The 19,286-nt window shown below is 39.7% G+C and overlaps 2 protein-coding genes across 2 annotated transcripts; one reads left to right on the forward strand and one right to left on the reverse strand.

Moving 5' to 3' along the window:
* Nucleotides 1–7,716: 7,716 nt before the first annotated feature.
* LOC138881801 (uncharacterized) lies at nucleotides 7,717–8,178 on the forward strand. Its single transcript, XM_070162077.1, has one exon. It carries the CDS (start codon nucleotides 7,717–7,719, stop codon nucleotides 8,176–8,178), a length of 462 nt encoding a protein of 153 aa, XP_070018178.1.
* A 1,555-nt stretch (nucleotides 8,179–9,733) lies between these two features.
* LOC104231087 (3-ketoacyl-CoA synthase 3-like) lies at nucleotides 9,734–11,509 on the reverse strand. Its single transcript, XM_009784019.2, has one exon. The coding sequence runs from the start codon at nucleotides 11,360–11,362 to the stop codon at nucleotides 9,959–9,961; it is 1,404 nt and encodes a 467-aa protein (XP_009782321.1). The 5' UTR covers nucleotides 11,363–11,509; the 3' UTR covers nucleotides 9,734–9,958.
* Nucleotides 11,510–19,286: the final 7,777 nt, after the last annotated feature.

Here is a 19,286-nt window from a genome sequence, read left to right on the forward strand (position 1 = left end):
GTAAATTTTTTCACCTCATAATAAGGATTTAACATTTAGGAACATTTATTAGTTTATACATCAACGTTACAATATACAGCAATTAGTTCACATGAGTTGGACAACATAACCCGGCCCATTATTCTTCAAAGTTTGCCCAATGTTTATGTGCAGTTTATTTACAGATTTGTTTATATAATACCAAACAAAAGTTTATTTACAAATTTACATATTAATATTTTTTTTGTTTACCACCTGGTGTCCGGTATCCGTACTGGGGCTCGACTAAATTCGGATTCGCGCCGGAGAGTTCCACATTGTGAGAAAAGCGCTTCCTAAAAAAGGTGACTCCATACACAGGGCTCGAATCCGAGACCTCTGGTTAAGGATGAAGGAGTACTTACCGCTCCACCACAACCCTTGTTGGTCAAATTAATATCAAATATAGACTCAAAAGAATTGAACTAAAAATAAGGATTGAGCATATTAGAAAATTTTATTTCCTAACGGCACAGTTTACACAAAAAATTTTATGAGTAGTTTATCTACACTTCTCTAAATTCAATAAATGAGATATAACTTTCAAAACACAATATAAATTATTTTCGTGCGTAGGATAATTATGTGATATCTTGTTGAAGAATGAAACAAATACTTTGAACCCTGCAAACGAGAGAGAGATTATAGAGAACAAGGAGGCAACTTGGGCTTAGGATAGTTGGGCCACCAAGGTAGTCAGTATGGGCCATCAGTAGTTAAGAGAGTTAGCCCAATATTTAAATATTACATTAGATATGTTTGTTGATAAATAATGGGTTAGTTAGATTATTCCTTCTGAGCAGATTAAATAGGGAGTCAGTACATGTAATCGTTACCAATGATTATGCAATTTTAGTTTTCTCTTTTGTTATTTTCTTTTCCTTTTCACTGTTCTATTGATCTCAACAACAGCTCTACCATTACATTTGGTATCAGAGCTCCGGTTCTGGCCGGAGAAGATGGTGGACAAACAAAAAAATCAAACCGGAGATGACGATATCAAGAGGCTCGAAGTTCAGTTGGAAAAAAATTGTTGAAGAAACATCCAAAAGGTTCGTACAGATGGATGAAAGACAAGAGCTTCGAAGCTAGAATGTCGGGGTTTGCTTCCTCATCGAAAAGAATAGAGGAAATGCTATACCAGATGAGCTTCAGTTGTCATCAGTCCCCTATTCCATCAGCTCAATCTAAAATGGGCATCTCACAAGCGGGTGCCATGGTTGACGCTGGTCAATCTTCCGTCGGAGGTAACCCACGTTTCAATACACCTCCTCTCACCCCACAATCATCCATGGGCTACCGAGTCCAAACGCTGTCACGCCCCAAAAATCGAGGGGCGCGACCGGCGCTCGACCGGGTAGCCCCCAGCCAAGCGGACCTGGGTGCCTTTCCTATTCCACGTGATACCCTGCGTTTCCATTACCCATTAACCAAGTGAAATAGCCATTTATAAATTTAAACACATTCTTACGAGATTTACATAACATACATAGTTACTTAGCGTGGTTTACAAGTTATACTGCCCAAAATACATAAGTACATAACCCACATTTCCTGTCTACGGAGCCTCTAGAGATACAGAAGAGTGTTACAATACTTGCCGGTAACAAGGCTCCGGCAATACCTTACGCAAATACCAAAAATAAAATTTTCGGGAGGATAAGCGGCATGAGCCACGTAGGGCCCTGAGAGGAAAGGGGCTCACCAATTCAGCTGATGGGAGGTGAATGAGTGCTACTTTCGGTGGGCTGGAGTACTTGTTATGGAATCACCTACAATCATAACACGAATGTAGCGCCCCCGGCAAAAGGGACGTTAGTACATTTGAATTGTACTGGTATGTATGAACAAACTTTACCCCAAGTAAAATCGAGAAATATACAGATAACAACAGTAATAGAATCAACAATAAAACGCACATGAAAGGAACAACCAAAGCCAAACAACTCCACAATCTCTCATTTTCCCCTTTCAACATTATTTCATCACATCAATGATTTCATAACTTTCACGTATTTTTATTTTAATAGTGATTTCGATCACTTTTCCACCCTTATTACCTCGACCACCCTTATTACCTCGGCCACCCTTATCACCACAACCCACACCTTATAACTTCGTGTTGCGTCATGCAACCCGATCCCACCGGACAATTACATTTCACACAACAACAGTAGTTCACAGTTCAATCACATGGCTTCAGGCCATCCAGAATATCATTTCACAACAACAACAATTCACAAGAATTTTCATAAACATCAATACCAATTCCATCATATACAATAACCCGTATACAATTCAAGTCACAACGATAATTGCCCACAACAAGTCACAGATGATATTACCACCATTGTTTCAATTACATCAATTGCGATTTCTTTTCTATCATTTGTTACACAGCTCTTACCACATAACCATATTCACACACACACACACACACACACACTTGGTTTGTTGCCATTTATTTATGCCACTATACACATTCCCACGTTTGGACACATTAAGATTCTTTCACCCGTTAACACATACTTCCATGTCGACATCCTCAAGCATTTACAAACTTTGCACATAATAAGATAGGCACATCAAATCACTTCGCACAATCACATATAACTTGGTGGTATGGAAATCAACTAAGTCAATCAATTCACATATTTTCATAAAAGGTACACATACCGTATGCTCGTCATAACAAGGGGATTCTACAAGAGTTAAAGTTAGCCATACATACCTCAAAGAGCTTTTCCTTAAGTTACTACAACGTTCCGAAAATTCTAGCCATGCCCATCTACTTCGAGACATAACAAAGTTGAACCCAAATTAGGAAGATATTCATAATTCTAGCTCATTTGAGCATTTTATCAAATACTAGTTGAGCATCTTGATTTCTAATCTCTTTTACAAGATTTCCTTCATTCCTTAACCTAATCTTTACTTATTTATGTTCAATAATCTTACCATAAACCTAAGTTGTACATGCATGTATACATAACACTAAAACACCCAAGAATCATACCTCAATAACCCATCTTTTACTCCAAACTCGAAATTAAATTCTAGGGTTTAGAACCTTACCTCTTAGATGAAGAACTTATGATTGGGTTCTTTGATTCTTGAGGATTGATGCAAGATTTGGATGATTTAAATGTTGGGTTCCTTCTTCTCTCTCTAAAATGCTCTCACCTCTCTCTAGTTTTGTTCAGAAAATATGTTAAAATAAGGGGTTGGGTGTTTTATTGAAGAAGGGGTCGGATTTAAAATTTAGAAAAATAGGAGCCCGAGTTAGGTATGCGATCGCACTTTGCGATTGCAGAGTAGAAATGCGGTCCGCAGAATCGACCGCAAAAGTGCTCCCAAAATCTGAACACACTGCTTGGGTATGTGGCAGAAATGCGGTCCGCATATCCATTATGCGATCGCATAGTGCACCGCAGAACTGCCCCTCACAAAATCCCAAGGGAAATATGCGACGACTATGCGGTTCGCATATCCGTTATGCGATCGCATATTGGACCGCATATTTAACCTCCAATTCGACCAACACACTGACTCACTTTGCGTCGATTATGCTATCCGCATATCTGTTATGCGACCGTATTCTAGACCGCAGTGCATTTCCTGGAAAACAGTATTTCTTGACTTTTTATAATATAGATCAGTACCAAAAGGGTCTGAACCGCGGGTCGCTTAATTTTATACATTCCTAACATATATTCGGGACTTGGCACCACGAGCTACCCAGTTTTGAGTACAAGTTTTCACGGGGCCTTAAAAACGCCACCACCCAGTTCTCAAAATTTGAGTGCGAGCCCAGCTAACCCTCTTATCCCTGAACTCAGTTCTTGCCCTACTTCCCTTCCTCCACTAAACCCTGCTGCTACTACATATCGCCCAAATAACCCTATAGCCTTTCCAGTCCCGGGCCAATTTTCTGAGCCCATAACCTTCCCTCAACCCATGACTTTTCCTGGACCTTTACTACAAAACACACTCGTTCCTTTTGGCTCTTTTAACCAAACACAAACCGGATGGGCTCCTGCTAATCCTAATGGGCCAGATTCAGGTTGGTTAAGCTCATGACTACCAAAAGTCAGATTTACATTTCCGAAATTTGATGAGAATAACCCTCGAGCTTGGATTAGACGTTGTGAGAAATGTTTTCAACTTTATCAAATTCCGGACAAGGCAAAAATGCACTGTGTGGCCATTCATTTAAAGGATCATGTGGATAATTGGTTTGATATCTATATATTGGACCATGGGGGCAATGTCTCATGGGCCTTGTTTTGTTGGGATGTTTGCCAATGTTTTGGTAATACTATGCCAATTAATATTGTTAGAGAATTTAACAGGTTGGACCAACTTAAGGATGTGGAGATGTATCAACGTCGATTTGAAGAATTGCGTTGCCTAATGGTTACCATTAATCCCGCACTACATGAACCATACTTGATGACTTGTTTTATCGGGGGATTGAAACCGGATATAATGACATTGGTGCAATTTGCAAATCCTAGAACTCTAATGGATGCATACACATGTGCCAAATTACATGAGCAATCATTTAATTCCCTTTACAAGCAAATTACCACACATTTTGGGCCCAAAACAAGTTACCAAACAGCCCGCCTTGCCCTGCCTACCCCCTACCCAAAAGCCCACCTACAACAACCACCACTAAACAGCCCACCAAGCGGAATTTAACCATTGAACAAATGAGGGAACAAAACCTTTGTTTTAAATGTCATGATAAGTTTTTTCCGGGCCACATATGCAAGCCCAAGCCACTTAACGCAATGGAGGGAGAAGAATTTTGTGATGCGGAGGACAAGATACCTGAACCAGAAATGGAAGGGGAAATCGAGGCCCAAGAAGAAGAAGTGTCCATTAATGTTCTCTTGGGCCACAACAAAGCCCCATCTACAATTAAATTGGTAGGATGGGCCAAGAAACAAAAACTACTGATTTTCATTGATTGTGGGTCCACCCACAGCTTTGTGGACCCTCAAATGGTGAAGGCTTGTGCTGCCCCACTAACTTATTTGCGAAGGCTGATGATGGTTAAGGTTGCCAATGGCCAGCGTGTTCCTTGTACTCAAGTGACTAATCAATTCACTTGGACTATGCAAGATGAGGCATTTGTGTTTGATTTTGAGGCTGCTCAAGGTTGGCGGATGTGACATTGTTCTTGGAATGGATTGGATTGACACTGTTACACCAATCTTATTATCCACTCGACCATTAGGAATTTCTTTCTACAAGGAGGAAAACTAATTACATTGCTTGGACAAGTGGAATCTGACCCTGTAACAACAGTCAATGAACGGAGCTTGGGTCATATGGTAAAAAAGGGTCAATGTAGTTATTTGGCCCAATTAATGATGGTAAGTGCAAAGGCAGCCCAAGCCCAAGAACAAATTCCGGAACAGATACAAGCACTATTGGACCGTTTTGATTTAATATTCCAAGAGCCTAAGGGCCTTCCTCCTAAGCGGGAATATGACCATGCCATAGAGTTGTTGCCAGGCTCTAAACCTGTCAATTTGAGGCCCCATCGCTACTCATTTGAACAAAAGAATGCCATCGAGGAAATTATCTCAGAAATGCTTCAAGCACAAACTGTGACAACCAGTGTTTCTTTATATGCTTTACCAGTTTTACTAGTTAAGAAGAAATATGCTAGTTGGAGGTTATGCATAGACTATAGACGATTAAATGACATCACAATTAAAAACAAGTATCCAATACCAGTGGTAGAGGACTTGTTAGATGAACTTTGTGGAGCACATTTTTTCTCTAAATTGGATCTTCGTTCGGGTTACCACCAAATTATGATGAAGGAAGGAGATGAACCTAAGACAGCCTGCAAGACACACCATGGGCTTTGGGAGTTCAGAGTTATGCCATTTGGACTCACCAATGCTCTGGCCACTTTCCAAGCTTTGATGCACAAGATTTTTGGGCCGTATTTAAGGAAGTTCATGTTGGTTTTCTTCGACGACATCTTAGTCTATAGTGCCAACCTTCCTGAACATGTCACTCACTTACAAGTGGTTTTTGAACTATTGGCAAGTCATCAGTTGTTTGCAAAAAGATCAAAGTGCACATTTGCTCAACCTAAAATTGAGTATTTGGGCCACATAATTTCAGGCCATGGGATAAGTACTGATGAGGGCAAAATATCTACTATGCTAAATTGGTCCCAACCAAAATCGATCAAGGAGCTGAGGGGATTCTTGGGCTTAACAGGTTACTACCGTAGGTTCATTAAAGTTTTTGCTATTATTAGCAAACCCTTATCTGATCTACTTAAGAAAGGGAACTTCATATGGACCTTAGAAGCCACACAGGCTTTTGAAGAACTCAAGCAAGCCATGGTTCGAGCACCAGTTTTGGCACTGCCAAACTTCTCTATCCCATTTGTGGTAGAAGTGGACGCTAGTGGCAAAGGAATCGGGGCAGTTTTGATGCAGAATGGGCGTCCAATTGCCTATCTCAGCCAAGCCTTAAGTCAAAGACACCTTGGGTTGTCAACTTATGAGAAGGAATTGATAGCATTGCTACATGCTGTGGATAAATGGCGTCACTATTTGCACCCAAATAACTTCATCATCAAGACGGATCACTTTAGCTTGAATTTCCTAAAGGACCAGAGGATCACTACTTCACTTCAACACAAGGGGGTAACTAAGCTACTTGGCCTTAGTTATGAAATTCATTTTCGAAAGGGTGTGGAAAACGTTGCTGCTAATGCCTTGTCCAGGCAAACTGAAGGAGCAGAATGTTTTGGCATTACAGTAGTACAACCAAGATGGGTAGCTGAAGTGCTTGAAAGCTATGAAAATGATACAGAAGTTCAAGCATTCATTGCACAATTGAGCATTCAACCTACTGGAGACTTGGAAGTCACATTGCAACAGAGAATACTATGCCACCAAGGGAGGATTTGGGTAGGGAGAAATTCTCAACTCAGGCACAAGCTAGTTTCTGAGTTTCATACATCGTCTTGGGGAGGCCATTCAACCGCAAATGGCATTTACCAAAGGATTAAAACTATCTTCTGTTGGACTAAGTTTGTGCAAGATGTCAAAGAATTGGTTAGAAATTGTGAGGTTTGTCAACGAAACAAGGATGAAAGTGTAGTCTGCCCAAATCACATGGCAAAGACTCAATCTTGGTGGTCATCGATCGATACTCTAAGTATACCCATTTCTTCGCCCTTACCACCCCTATACTTCCCCTCAACTCGCCCAGCTGTTTCTCAATAACGTATGCAAATTACTTGGCATTACCTGCTCAATTGTGCCAGATAGAGATCCTATTTTCATGAGCAATTTCTAGCGGGAACTATTTAAAGGACTACAAGTGCAATTGAAGCCAAGCTCGGCTTATCACCCACAAACGGATGGCCAATCGGAGATACTCAATAGATTCTTGGAAACCTATCTCCGTTGCATGACCAAACATAAACCATCAGAGTGGAGCAAATGGTTATCTCAAGCAAAATTTTGGTACAACTCCAATTTTCAATCAGCCATCGGCATGACTCCTTTTAAGGCCATGTACAGCTATGATCCACCCCTACCCAGTTTTAAGTTAGTTGCCCAGAGCAAACTTAACTCAGTGGATCAGGCCTTGAAGGAAAGGCAACTACTGAATCGCATACTACAAGACAACCTATCCAAGGCTCAGAATTGAATGAAGCTTTATGCAGATTCTAGAAGAAGTGAGAGGACCTTTGAAGCGAGGGATTGGGTATTTTTGAAGTTGCAACCTTACCGCCAATCCTCAGTAGCGGTGCGGAAGAATTTGAAGTTGTTAGCCAAGTTTTATGGTCCATATCAGATTGTGCGCAAAATAGGCAAGGTTGCTTATGAGCTCAAACTCCCTCAAAACTCCAAAATTCACCCAATATTCCATGTATCTCAGCTAAAGAAGAAGGTGGGTGACAAAACTTTTATAGCTCAAGATCCCCCATTTTGTACTGAAGATGGACAAATCCGCATGGAGCCACTATCCATCTTGGATAGAAGAATGGTCAAGAAAGGAAATCGTGCAGCCACCCAAGTCCTGGTACAGTGGACTAATTTGTCGCCTGAAGAAGCCACTTGGGAAGATTATTCATTTCTGAAATCTCAATTTCCCAATTTTGATCCATAAATGGCAGAGGATAGGGGAGTGGGTTCTTAAGGGGGATGTAATATAGAGAACAAGGAGGCAACTTGGGCTTAGGATAGTTGGGCCACCAAGGTAGTCAGTATAGGCCATCAGTAGTTAAGAGAGTCAGCCCAATATTTAGATATTACATTAGATATGTTAGCTGATAAATAATGGTAGTCTCTAGAAGATTGTCACGTGTCACCCACTGAATGGGTTAGTTAGATTATGCCTTCTGAGCAGATTAAATAGGGAGTCAGTACATGTAATCGTTACCGATAAGGTTATAGCCAGAGGCAGACCTATGCGGTGAGGTGAGGGGTCACGTGACTCCGTTAGTCTCGGCAAAAACTCTGTATATATATATATATATATATATATATTAGACCCCTTAAATATTTTAAGTGTGCCCCCAAAAACAAAGAGGCGGATGAGTGAAGTGGTTGATTTGTGGCCTTAAATTCCCAACTTTGCTGGGGACGTATGTTCGAAACCCCCTTTGGCCCTTTAGCTTTTTTTCCCCTCCTTTCTATTTTTATTCTTTGTGTACAATATAATTTATATTTAATAGCAAATTGCTTTATCTTTTACTTTTATCTCTTTTTTTTAATTCAATTATAATTTAGTACTAATATATAATAGTTAACTTTATTAATATTTTAGTTCTTTGATTACAATATAATTTATATTTAATAGCAAATTATTTTTTTTACTTTTATCTTCTTTTTTTATTTTTTTTATTTATACTAATACACAATAGTTAACTTAATTAATTTTATTCATTCTCTTCCCATAGCACCCATTTTGCGAAGAAATCTCTGTTTCTCTTATATATGTATATTCGGTATTTTTTTTTCTTCTTTAGAATTTTATCGCTGGTGATTAGCATACAATGGTGCCCCCGTCGCGCTCAAATCCTGGGTCCGCCTATAGCCATAATAGTGAAAACACTTTAAGGAGCATAAATTGCGCGATAAAATTAGGTTTCATACTTCAAATTAAATTCCTAAGAAGAGGACCAATTATGCAAGCACAACTCAACTTTAATGATACTGTTGGGACTACTTTGGATATTGAAGTTTCGTTTCTCATGTGCATATTAAATATTGTCTTAGTTGGACACACAACAAGTCATGAATTCAAAATAAATTTTCACACAGTCATTAAGGGAAGTGGGGTATGGAGAAATGAGTATACGTAGCTGCTTCCTTTCCCAGAAGATCCAAAAACACCCAAACAATGTTGTTTACTGTCACGTATTGTCTACTTTGGCCTCGATAAATTTCATGGATTTCCCTTGCTTAAACACTGCATCGAGTCTAAAAGCGTGCATGTCATATGAACATAGTTTGTCTTATATAGTACCTTACTTTTTCTGATATATGGAATTTTCAAGTGTCATGTGCACCTCTTCTTTGAAAGCTTGTCAGCCTAGCCTATTAGTCTTTCGACTTTCGCCTTGATTTGCCTCATCAGTTCACCCTCTGTCGTGAACAACATATTTAACTAGTAATGGAAAAAAAGAAGAAAGAAAGAAGAATGCTAACATTAACAACAATAGAATGATAAGTCTTGGTAGAATCACCAATCGATCAACAAGAACAAATTTTCGTTTTACATACGAAAAAAAAATCAGTAAAGGAAATTATCAATTCTATAGATTAAATCCCAACCCAGAAACCTAATGAGAAAAATAATACTGTAAAGTAATACATCTTGTTGCAAATGGAAAAATAAAATAAAATAAAATTAAAGAGAAGGAAAGTTGGATATTGTTCTTTCTTTAGTCATCAGGAATAACATAGTCCTCTGGAACAACAAAAGTGTTTGGATCTTCATTATGTAGCCATCCAAATTTCTCCAAGAAAGGATTTGCTAAAGTTTTTGGTGGATAATTATCAATGCAATCTTTCCAAACATTTTCATTTCCCAAATCTCTTAACACTTCCCACAAACAACTATTACACTTAAACCCTGCACCAAAGCTAATCATAAGCACTTTATCACCTTTCTTTAATCTTTTTTTAGCCTCCATATAACCCAATACATACCAAAGACTACTTGCTGAAGTGTTACCAAATCTATGCAAAGTCATTCTTGCTGGCTCCAAATCATATTCGCTTAGATTCAAATTTGTCCCAACTCCATCAATTACTGCTTTTCCTCCTGTATGAAGGCAAATATGATCCACACCTGTTTTGAAATTGATCACTGGCCTAGCTCCTCCTTTTGTTGAACCCCAATTCATTTTTCTCACAAGTGACACAATTGCAAATCTAAGTAACTCTCTCACTGGAAGAACTAAGGGTGCAATTGTTTTCAAATTATCGACTAGTGCCTTTGTCGCGGCCTTTGGTAGTGTTTTATCAAGGTGGAAACCTATGTGACCTTGATCATCTTCTTTTTGTATGCAACTATCATAAGCTTCGTCTTTTGCACCATGGTGTGTTCTAACAAGGCATTTCAACTTGAACATGGCCTTATTTTTCAAAGCCACTTTGTTTGTCAAGAGAATTGCACTCCCTCCTGATCTAAACAAACAATTAGCAAGAATCATAGATCTATTATTCCCTGTGTACCAATTTGGACTCAAGGACTCGGATGTCACCATAAGTGCAACCTTGTTCTTCTCATTCTTGAAAATACTTTGCACGATATTTATCGCTATGACACTAGCACTGCACCCCATCCCGGTGATATTATACACCTTGATATCTTCTCTCATCTTGTAATAATTGATTATTCGACCAGCTAAAGAAGGCATACAAGTTAACATGGATATATTCACCACGAGAACATCGATGTCACTAGGGGAAAATCCATTTCTTTTCAAGACCTTGTCAATACTATCATGGAAAAATTCTTCCATTTCCAAAATCCCATCTTCATATGTAGGACAAGCTTCACGACCATAAAAAACCATTCTTGGTGCATATGTTTGCTCCCCAATACCTGAGCTCACAATTGCTTTCAAGAGGAATTGGTACTCATTTAAGCCAAGGTGTTTGTTTCTTCTAATTACTTCACCAGAAAATTTTGTGCTAAGCATTCGATCATCGGTCGGCTTGTGACATTCGTAGTCCAAAATGTAACAATTTTGGTGTCTCTTTCGATCTATAATCTTCCATATCAAGAAGAGGAGATAAAAGAAAGGAAGACCATAAAACAAATTGGAAATGAGATCCATGAGAAAGAGAAGAAGAAGAAGAGTCAAAGACAAAAGGATAAAGAGAAAGGAAAATAGCTTAGGGTTTTTTGTACGTCGCACACTTTAGGTTTTTGGTTGATAAGAAATCTAATTCAAAGTCTTAGTATAAAAAGAAGGATCCAAGTTGGTACATGTGGATAAATGCAATTGGAAAATATAATACTACTGCTTTTTGTCTTCTCCCAACTCCCACCAACTGATCGGTGCCTGACTCTAACAATCTTTATTACAGGCAATATATATTCAAACACATTAATTAATTAGGTATAACACAAAGAAATATTAACTTCTTTCAACTTTCTGAATTAACAAAAGCATCCTAATAATCACTTTGAACTTTAAATAATACCAATTATTTTCACAGTTGCATTTCCAAATTAATTTTCTCATCTACAGCTTGTTTGGATGGTTGTTGCCTATCATATTGTATCGTATTGTTAAATCTGTCGTTACGTAACGACGAAAAGTGCCACTTTATGTAACGACAGATTTGGTGTGGCAACATTATTACCTTGCTTTTTTCTCTCATTTTGCCCTTCTTTATTATTAAATAATCACATTTTTTACTTTACCCTACTTTTTTATATAATAATTCTACTCCGTATCTTATTTTTTCTTAGTAATATTGCAAGTTTCTTCTTCATATTTTCGGTGCGTGACATCATGAAATGATGGCAAACGATACAATCTATTCAAACATTTTATTCATCAAACTATATACAATACAATACGATACATTATGAAACGACATGTAACGACCATCCAAACAAGCTGTTAAAATAATTAGTTTCCTTCTCTAGAATTTATTTTGTGCATGCCTTGGTCTGAACAGAAAGTTATTATGGTGGTGTACGGAGAGTAAGTTTTAAAGCAGCAGATTTGAAATCGCCTAACATTTAAGAATAGGAAGAAGTGGTAGATGGAAGTGTAGTGTATAAAGTTATGAAGCCAACCAGCATTGACTCATCAGACTGCTGGAAAAACCTATTTTCACGTACCAATCTTTTTTGTTTTAATTTTATAAATTTACACTGTCTGTGTGTATAGAAAAGCTGCTGGTAAAGTTGGCGTAAATGTGCGAGGGGAGCCTTGACGTAACTGGTAAAGTTACTGTCATGTGACCAGGAGGTCATGGTTCGAGCCCTAGAAACAACCTCTTGCAGAAATGTAAGGCTGCGTACAATAGACCCTTGTGGTCTGGCCCTTCTCCGGACCCCGCGCATATCGGGAGCTTAGTGTATCAGACTGTTTTTTTTTTTGTGTATATAGAAATTAAACTCTAATTTTTTTGAGTTTTAATTGCCTTACCCTCCCCTCTACAAGTCCTCTCTACGTGCAACAAAACATTCGAAGCTATTCATTTTGATACTGTATAACACTGCAGTCCAAGAAACACAGACGAATAAAAGAAATGGATAGAGAATATGAACCATACACGGCACAACGTTTGACTCTCAAATCTAGCCTTTTTTTTTGGTAAAGTAGATCGGACCCCTCTAAATTGACATATTTAGTGCATACTAAAACTATTTTGATAGTGATTATCACCCTGAACTTAGCACTTTGATTATAGCCTTGACCTCCCCTTCCGTGACATAAAGAGCGTGAATACTCTCTTTTAGGAAACGTGTAAGTGAAAAAACTGAAAAATTAATTTCTTAGTGGGTATTTTTCAACTGTTAATTGCCACAATAGTATACAATAATCTATTTGTTCCAAATTTGTATTTCTTCTTGTTTCTACATAATATACAAAATATTTTATTCCAAATTTGTATATCTTTATGTTTTTGCTTTCGATGCAATAATTATTTGTTTCAATTGTGAATTTCTCCTTCTGATTAGGTTAGATTTGCAAGAAACTTACATTAACCACATATCTAGTTAAGATGGTTACTCATTATCAAAAAGAATCTCCAAAAATGCCTCCCTGAGGAGCACACAACAACAACAAACTCAGTGATCCCACACGTGGAATCTGGAGCATGAAGAGCATGTTCATAATGTTGAATTCAGCTATCTATGGATCTCTGCCATGGTGATTACGCTGAACACCGTTAGCTAAAGAGGAAGGCTGCTACAGAAATGAATCTCAAGGAATATTCTAGAAGAGGAGAGAGAAATTGTAATATTCTATTCCAAGTATAATATGTATCTGTACATGCGTATATATAATGTGTGAAAGTTAACCTAACTGTGATTACTACTAAAGCTAACTCTAGTTACTATAACTCTAGCATAGTCTAAATTAGTTATAACTAACAGATGAACAACTAATAAAGCTAACCACCACTATCACTACTAATGACAACACTCCCCCTCAAGCTGGAGGGTAAAAACAAGTTTTCAACCCCCAGCTTGCTAAGCAAAAACTAATGTTGTGCCTTTCCAAGACCCTTGGTGAGGATATCTGCCAATTGTGCTTTAGTGTTGGTGTGATGAGTCTGAACGAGGTGTTGTTGCAGCTTTTCCTTTACAAAGTGGCAATCAATATCAATTTGTTTTGTGGTTCATGAAAGATATGATTGGCAGCTATTTGAATAGCTGCTTTGCTGTCACAGCGCACGGTAACATGTAGCTGAACTGTAACTCCCAACTCTTTGAATAGCCCAACCAACCATGAAAGTTCTGCAATAGTGGAGGCCATACTCCTAAATTCTGCCTCTGCTGAACTCCTAGAAACTGTGTTCTGCTTCTAGATTTCCAAGAAACTAAGTGTGATGACCCTAAAGGTCATCTCTGGTTTTAGAAGTCAAAATTATATTCCGAGGCCTTAAAATCTCTTCTTGTCTTACCTCGATTTGCATGCGCAGTCCAGGTGCATTTCCTGAAAATGTTTATGTGAATTTTAGAAAAATAATGAATTTGGCCCTTAAAATTAATTAAAGTTGACTTTAGTCAACATTCTTGGTAAACGGACTTGGACCCGTGATCCGACAGTCCCGTAGGGTCCGTAGTAAAATATGGGCCTTGGGCGTATGTCCAGAATCGAATTTCAAGGTCACAAGCCCGAGAAAAGAATTTTTAAAGAAAATTATTTGCTGGAAAATATAAAGGCTTTTAGAAGTGAAATGATGCATTTTCTTGATGTATCGGGCCCGTATCTTGGTTCCGGAGCCAGGTACAAGTTTAAAATAATAATTAAGTTGAATCTGTGAAATTTGGTGAGAATCGGAATTGGTTTGGTATAAAACAGACCTATAGTTTAGAAAATAGAAATTTCAATGTTCTTGGGTAATTTTATGAATTTGAGGTTTAACTCGTAGTTGTTGATATTATTTTGATGATTTGATCATACGAGAAAGTCCATATGATGTGTTTAGACTTGTGCGCATGATTGGTTTGGAGGCCCGAGGGCTCATATGAGTTTTGGATAGGCTACGAAGTGAATTTGGACTTAGGAAAATCGTTGCAGGTTGCAGGTCTGGTGCTGGCCTCTGATCTCGCAATTGCGAGATCAGGGATCGCAATTGCGAAGTCTGATAGTTTGGAAATTGCGAGGGACTGTTCACAATTGCGAAATAAGCCCTGGCCAGCCTTGCTCGCATTTCTTCGCAAATGCGAAGCACTCAGAAATCCCCAGCTGTGGCAAATGCGACAATTCCTTCGCAAATGCGAAGGTAGCATAAATTCTCAGGGTTCGCAATTGTGAACCCCTGGTTGCAATTGCGACATCAACACCTGATAAGTGAGATTTTTGACGGGATTTCACCCATTTTTCAAATTCTTTCAAACCCTAAACTCTCTTGGGTGATTTTCCAAAGAAAGATTCTTCTCCAAATCATTAGTAAGTAATTTCTAACTTATTTTCTTCAATCTATAACATCTTTTTACATGATTTCATTTCAAAATCAATGGGTTTTCATGGGAAATTGGGTATTTTTGGGTAGAAGTTAGGATTTTCAAATTTTGGGGATTTGGACCTCGATTTGAGGTCCGATTTCAAAACTAATTGCATATTTAGGTTCGTGGGTGAATGAGTGGTTAGGTGGTTGGGTTTTGGTTCGAACTTCGAGTTTTGACCAAGTGGGCCTAGGGTCGATTTTTGACTTTTGGGGAAAATATTTGAGAATTCATATTCATGCATTAGAATTGGTTTATTTAACATTTATTGATGTTATTGAATTAATTATGGCTAGATACGAGTGAATTGGTTGTGGAATCAAGAGGTAAAGCGGTTGTTGAGTGTTGAATTACCTGTTGGCTTGAGGTAAGTATTTGGTCTAACCTTAACTTGAGGGAATAGGAATCCCTGACTTATTTGCTACGTGAAATTTCATGTGTGTGGCGTATAGGTGTGGTGGCGAGTACCTATATGCCACCAAAATTACCATGTTTAGCTGTTTCCCTTCCATATTTCCTATTATATCATTCCTTGTCTTAATTTCTACCTTCTTAACTGTTCTATGCCTTAACTGCTATTTGCCATAAATGTCTCAATGCCTAATTGCCTTATATTAATTGTTGTCCTCGTACTTGGAGTGTCTAATTGTTTTATGGTTCTATTTATTTATATTGTTAGCTTGTGTTGAGTTGTTGGTGCCTTATGGTGCACTTTGGTTGGTCTTGCTGTTTATTCTTCATGGGTGAAGTTCATAATCGTAATGATAACCCCTTTATACAAGTTGAAGTGTAGAAATGTGGAAATTGAGTTAGCTTGTGAAATTATTGGTATTTTCTCTTTGTGATTGGTGTTGATATATTTATATGTTGGGATCGGGTTGCACGCCACAACCAGAGGAATAAGGGAGGAAAATAATTGTCTGGTGGGATCGAGTTGCACGCCGCAATAAGGAGTAAAAAGGGAGGACAAGTGGGATCGGGTTACGCGCCGCAACAAGGAGGAATAAGGGAGAATGTTGATACTGTTGTTGTTGAACACTGATACTGTTATTGTTGGATCTTTTATATTGATGTTATTTATATGGTGGGATCGGGATGCGCGTTGCATTAGTTATGTTTTTGGGCATGTGTTTTTGTTGAAAGTCTATTACTGAGATATTGAAAAGCTCCTAAGGATTGGTTATAACTGAAAAGTAGTAGTGGTACAGTTGTATTTCGGATTTATTACTGTCAGTTATTATTTATGTACTTTCTGTATTTCCTTTCCGTTTAGTATAAACTCTTGCAGGTTATATATGTTGTATGCCCCACCATAGCCTCGTCACTACTTTGTCGAGGCTAGGCTCGGCACTTACCAGTACATGGGGTCGGTTGTACTAATACTGCACTCTGCACTTCCTGTGCAGATTTCGGAGCTAGTGGTTGATCAGAGTTCGAGGGTGCTACCTTCAGTTCAGGAGACCCAAGGTAGTCCTACAGGCGTCCGCCGGCCTTGGCGTCCCCTCCTATCCTTACTGTATTCTATTTTTATTTTTCTTTCAAAACAAATGTATATTTTTTCCTTTTAGACCATTATTTGTAGTAATCGTAGACAGTTCGTGAATTGTGATACCAGTTCTGGGTAGATGTTGTTTCGAATTTTTTTAATGCTCAAGTTAAGCTTTTAAATTGTTTATTCCGTATTTATCTCTGTTAATTCATCTAGCTGAGTCATTTGTATCTGAAAAACAAAGTAAAAAAGTGTAATGAACTGTGACATTGGCTTGCCTGGCGAGTTCAATGTTAGGTGCCATCACGACCCCGGAGGTGGGAAATTCGAGTCGTGACAAGTTGGTATCAGAGCTCTAGGTTGCTTAGGTTTCATAATTTACGAACAACCTAGGTAGATTATGAGGGATCGGTACAGAGACGTCTGTGCTTACCCCCCAGAGGCTACAGAGTTTAGGAAAACTTCACATCTATTATTTCCTGTTGTGCGACTTGATTTCTCAATGCTAATTGAACTTCCACTCTGTTCTTTCGCAGATGGTGAGAACACGTACCACTTCATCAGCTGATCAGAAGCCCGAGCCTCCAGTGGCAGCTCCTACGAGGGGTAGAGGACAAGGCTGAGACCATGCTAGAGGCCGGGGTAAGGGCAGGGCTCAGCCTAGAGCTCGAGCAACAGCACCAGCGGCAGAGCCTCAAGTAGAGTTTGAGGATAAGGTTCTGGCCCAGACAGTTCCAGCAGGACCATCTCAGGTCCCAGAGGGGTTCATCGCCACCCCAGTACTCCAGGATACTCTGGTCCGTCTAGTGGGCCTTATCGAGAGTGTCACCCAGGAAAGCTTACTTCCTATAGCACCAGTCGTCTCTCAAGCTGGGGGATGAGTACAGACTCCCGCTACCCACACTCGAAGTAGATAGTTCCTCAATTTCAGACTCCAGCAGCTCAGCCAGTTGGAGTAGTTCAGCCAGGTGTGGTAGCTCAGACCAATGATGGAGCAGCTATGTCTGTTGATGCTTTGTGGAGGTTGGACAGGTTCACCAAGCTTTTCACTACTACCTATGGCGGTACATCTCCAGAGGATCCCCAGGGCTATTTGGATAGTTGCCATGAGGTTCTTCGGAACATGGGGATAGTGGAGACCAATGAGGTCGACTTTGCTGCTTTTCACTTATCAGGTTTCGCCAAGAAATGGTGGAGGGATTTTTATTTGGCTAGACTAGCTGGGTCGCCTGCTTTGACTTAGGATCAATTTTCTCAGCAATTTCTGGAGAAGTTTCTTCCTATCACTCAGAGGGAGAACTATCGGAGGCAGTTTGAACGTCTCTAGCAGGGTTCTATGAACGCCACTCAATACAAGAGGAGATTCATTGACTTGGCCCGTCATACTCTTCTTATACTTTCCACCGAGAGAGAGAGAGAGAGGGTGATGAGGATTATTGAGGGACTCGCTTAGCCTATCAGATTGCAGATGTCTAAGGAGACCGGGAGCGAGATTTCTTTCTAGGATGCGACCAATGTGGCCCGGTGAGTGGAGGTAGTTCTATCTTAGAAAAGTGGTCAGGGGTCTAATACGAGGCCTCGTCATTCGGGTAGATTTAGTGGTGCCTTATCTGGAGGCAGGGATTCTTTTGGTAGGGGCCATCCTCCCAGGCCGTTTCACTCAGCACTTCAGGCATCTCATGGAGCTTCAGGGGGACGTGGTTCTTATGTACCTCATTCAGGACAGCCAGCTCCTATCAGAGCACCTCCACTTCAGAGCTATTATCATGGTCATTTGGTCTGCCAGGGCCAGTCTCAGTTTCCTCAGCTGCAACATTCAGGAGGATGTTTTGAGTACGGTGAGTATGGTCATATCCGGAGGGCTTGTCCGAGATTAGTAGGTGTTCAATCGAAGCAGCAGAGTTCTCGTGCCATGATTCCGGTACCACCCACCCAGCCAGCTAGAAGTAGGGGTCAGGGAGCTAGAGGTAGGGGTCATCCCGCTAGAGGTGGAGGTTAGCCTGTTAGAGGTGGAGGTCAGGCCGCTAGAGGTGGAGGCCAGCTAGCAGGAGGCCGTCCTAGAGATATAGTTCAGGGTAGTGGGGCCCAACCCCAGTATTATGCTTTCCCAGCCAGGCCTAAGTCCGAGGCATCCGATGCCGTTATCATATGTACGGTTTCAGTATGCAGTAGAGATGCTTCAGTATTATTTGATCCAGGGTCTACATACTCCTATCTGTCTTCTTATTTTGCTTCATATTTGGTTGTGCCTCGTGATTCTTTGAGTGCTCCTATTTATGTGTCTACACCGGTAGGTAATTCTATTGTGGTAGATCATGTCTATCGTTCATGCGTGGTTGTTATTGGGGGATTTTGAGACCCGTGTAGATCTCCTACTTCTCGATATGGTAGACTTCGATGTCATTTTGGGGATGGATTGGTTATCCCCTTATCATGCTATCTTGAACTGTCATGCCAAGACCGTGACCTTATAATTGCCAGAGTTGCCTTATTTGGAGTAGAGAGAGACTCCTGGTCATTCTACCAGCAGGGTTATCTCATATACGAAGGCTCGGTGTATGGTTGAAAAAGG

Source organism: Nicotiana sylvestris, chromosome 11 (genome assembly GCF_000393655.2).
Source record: "Nicotiana sylvestris chromosome 11, ASM39365v2, whole genome shotgun sequence".
NCBI lineage: Eukaryota > Viridiplantae > Streptophyta > Magnoliopsida > Solanales > Solanaceae > Nicotiana > Nicotiana sylvestris.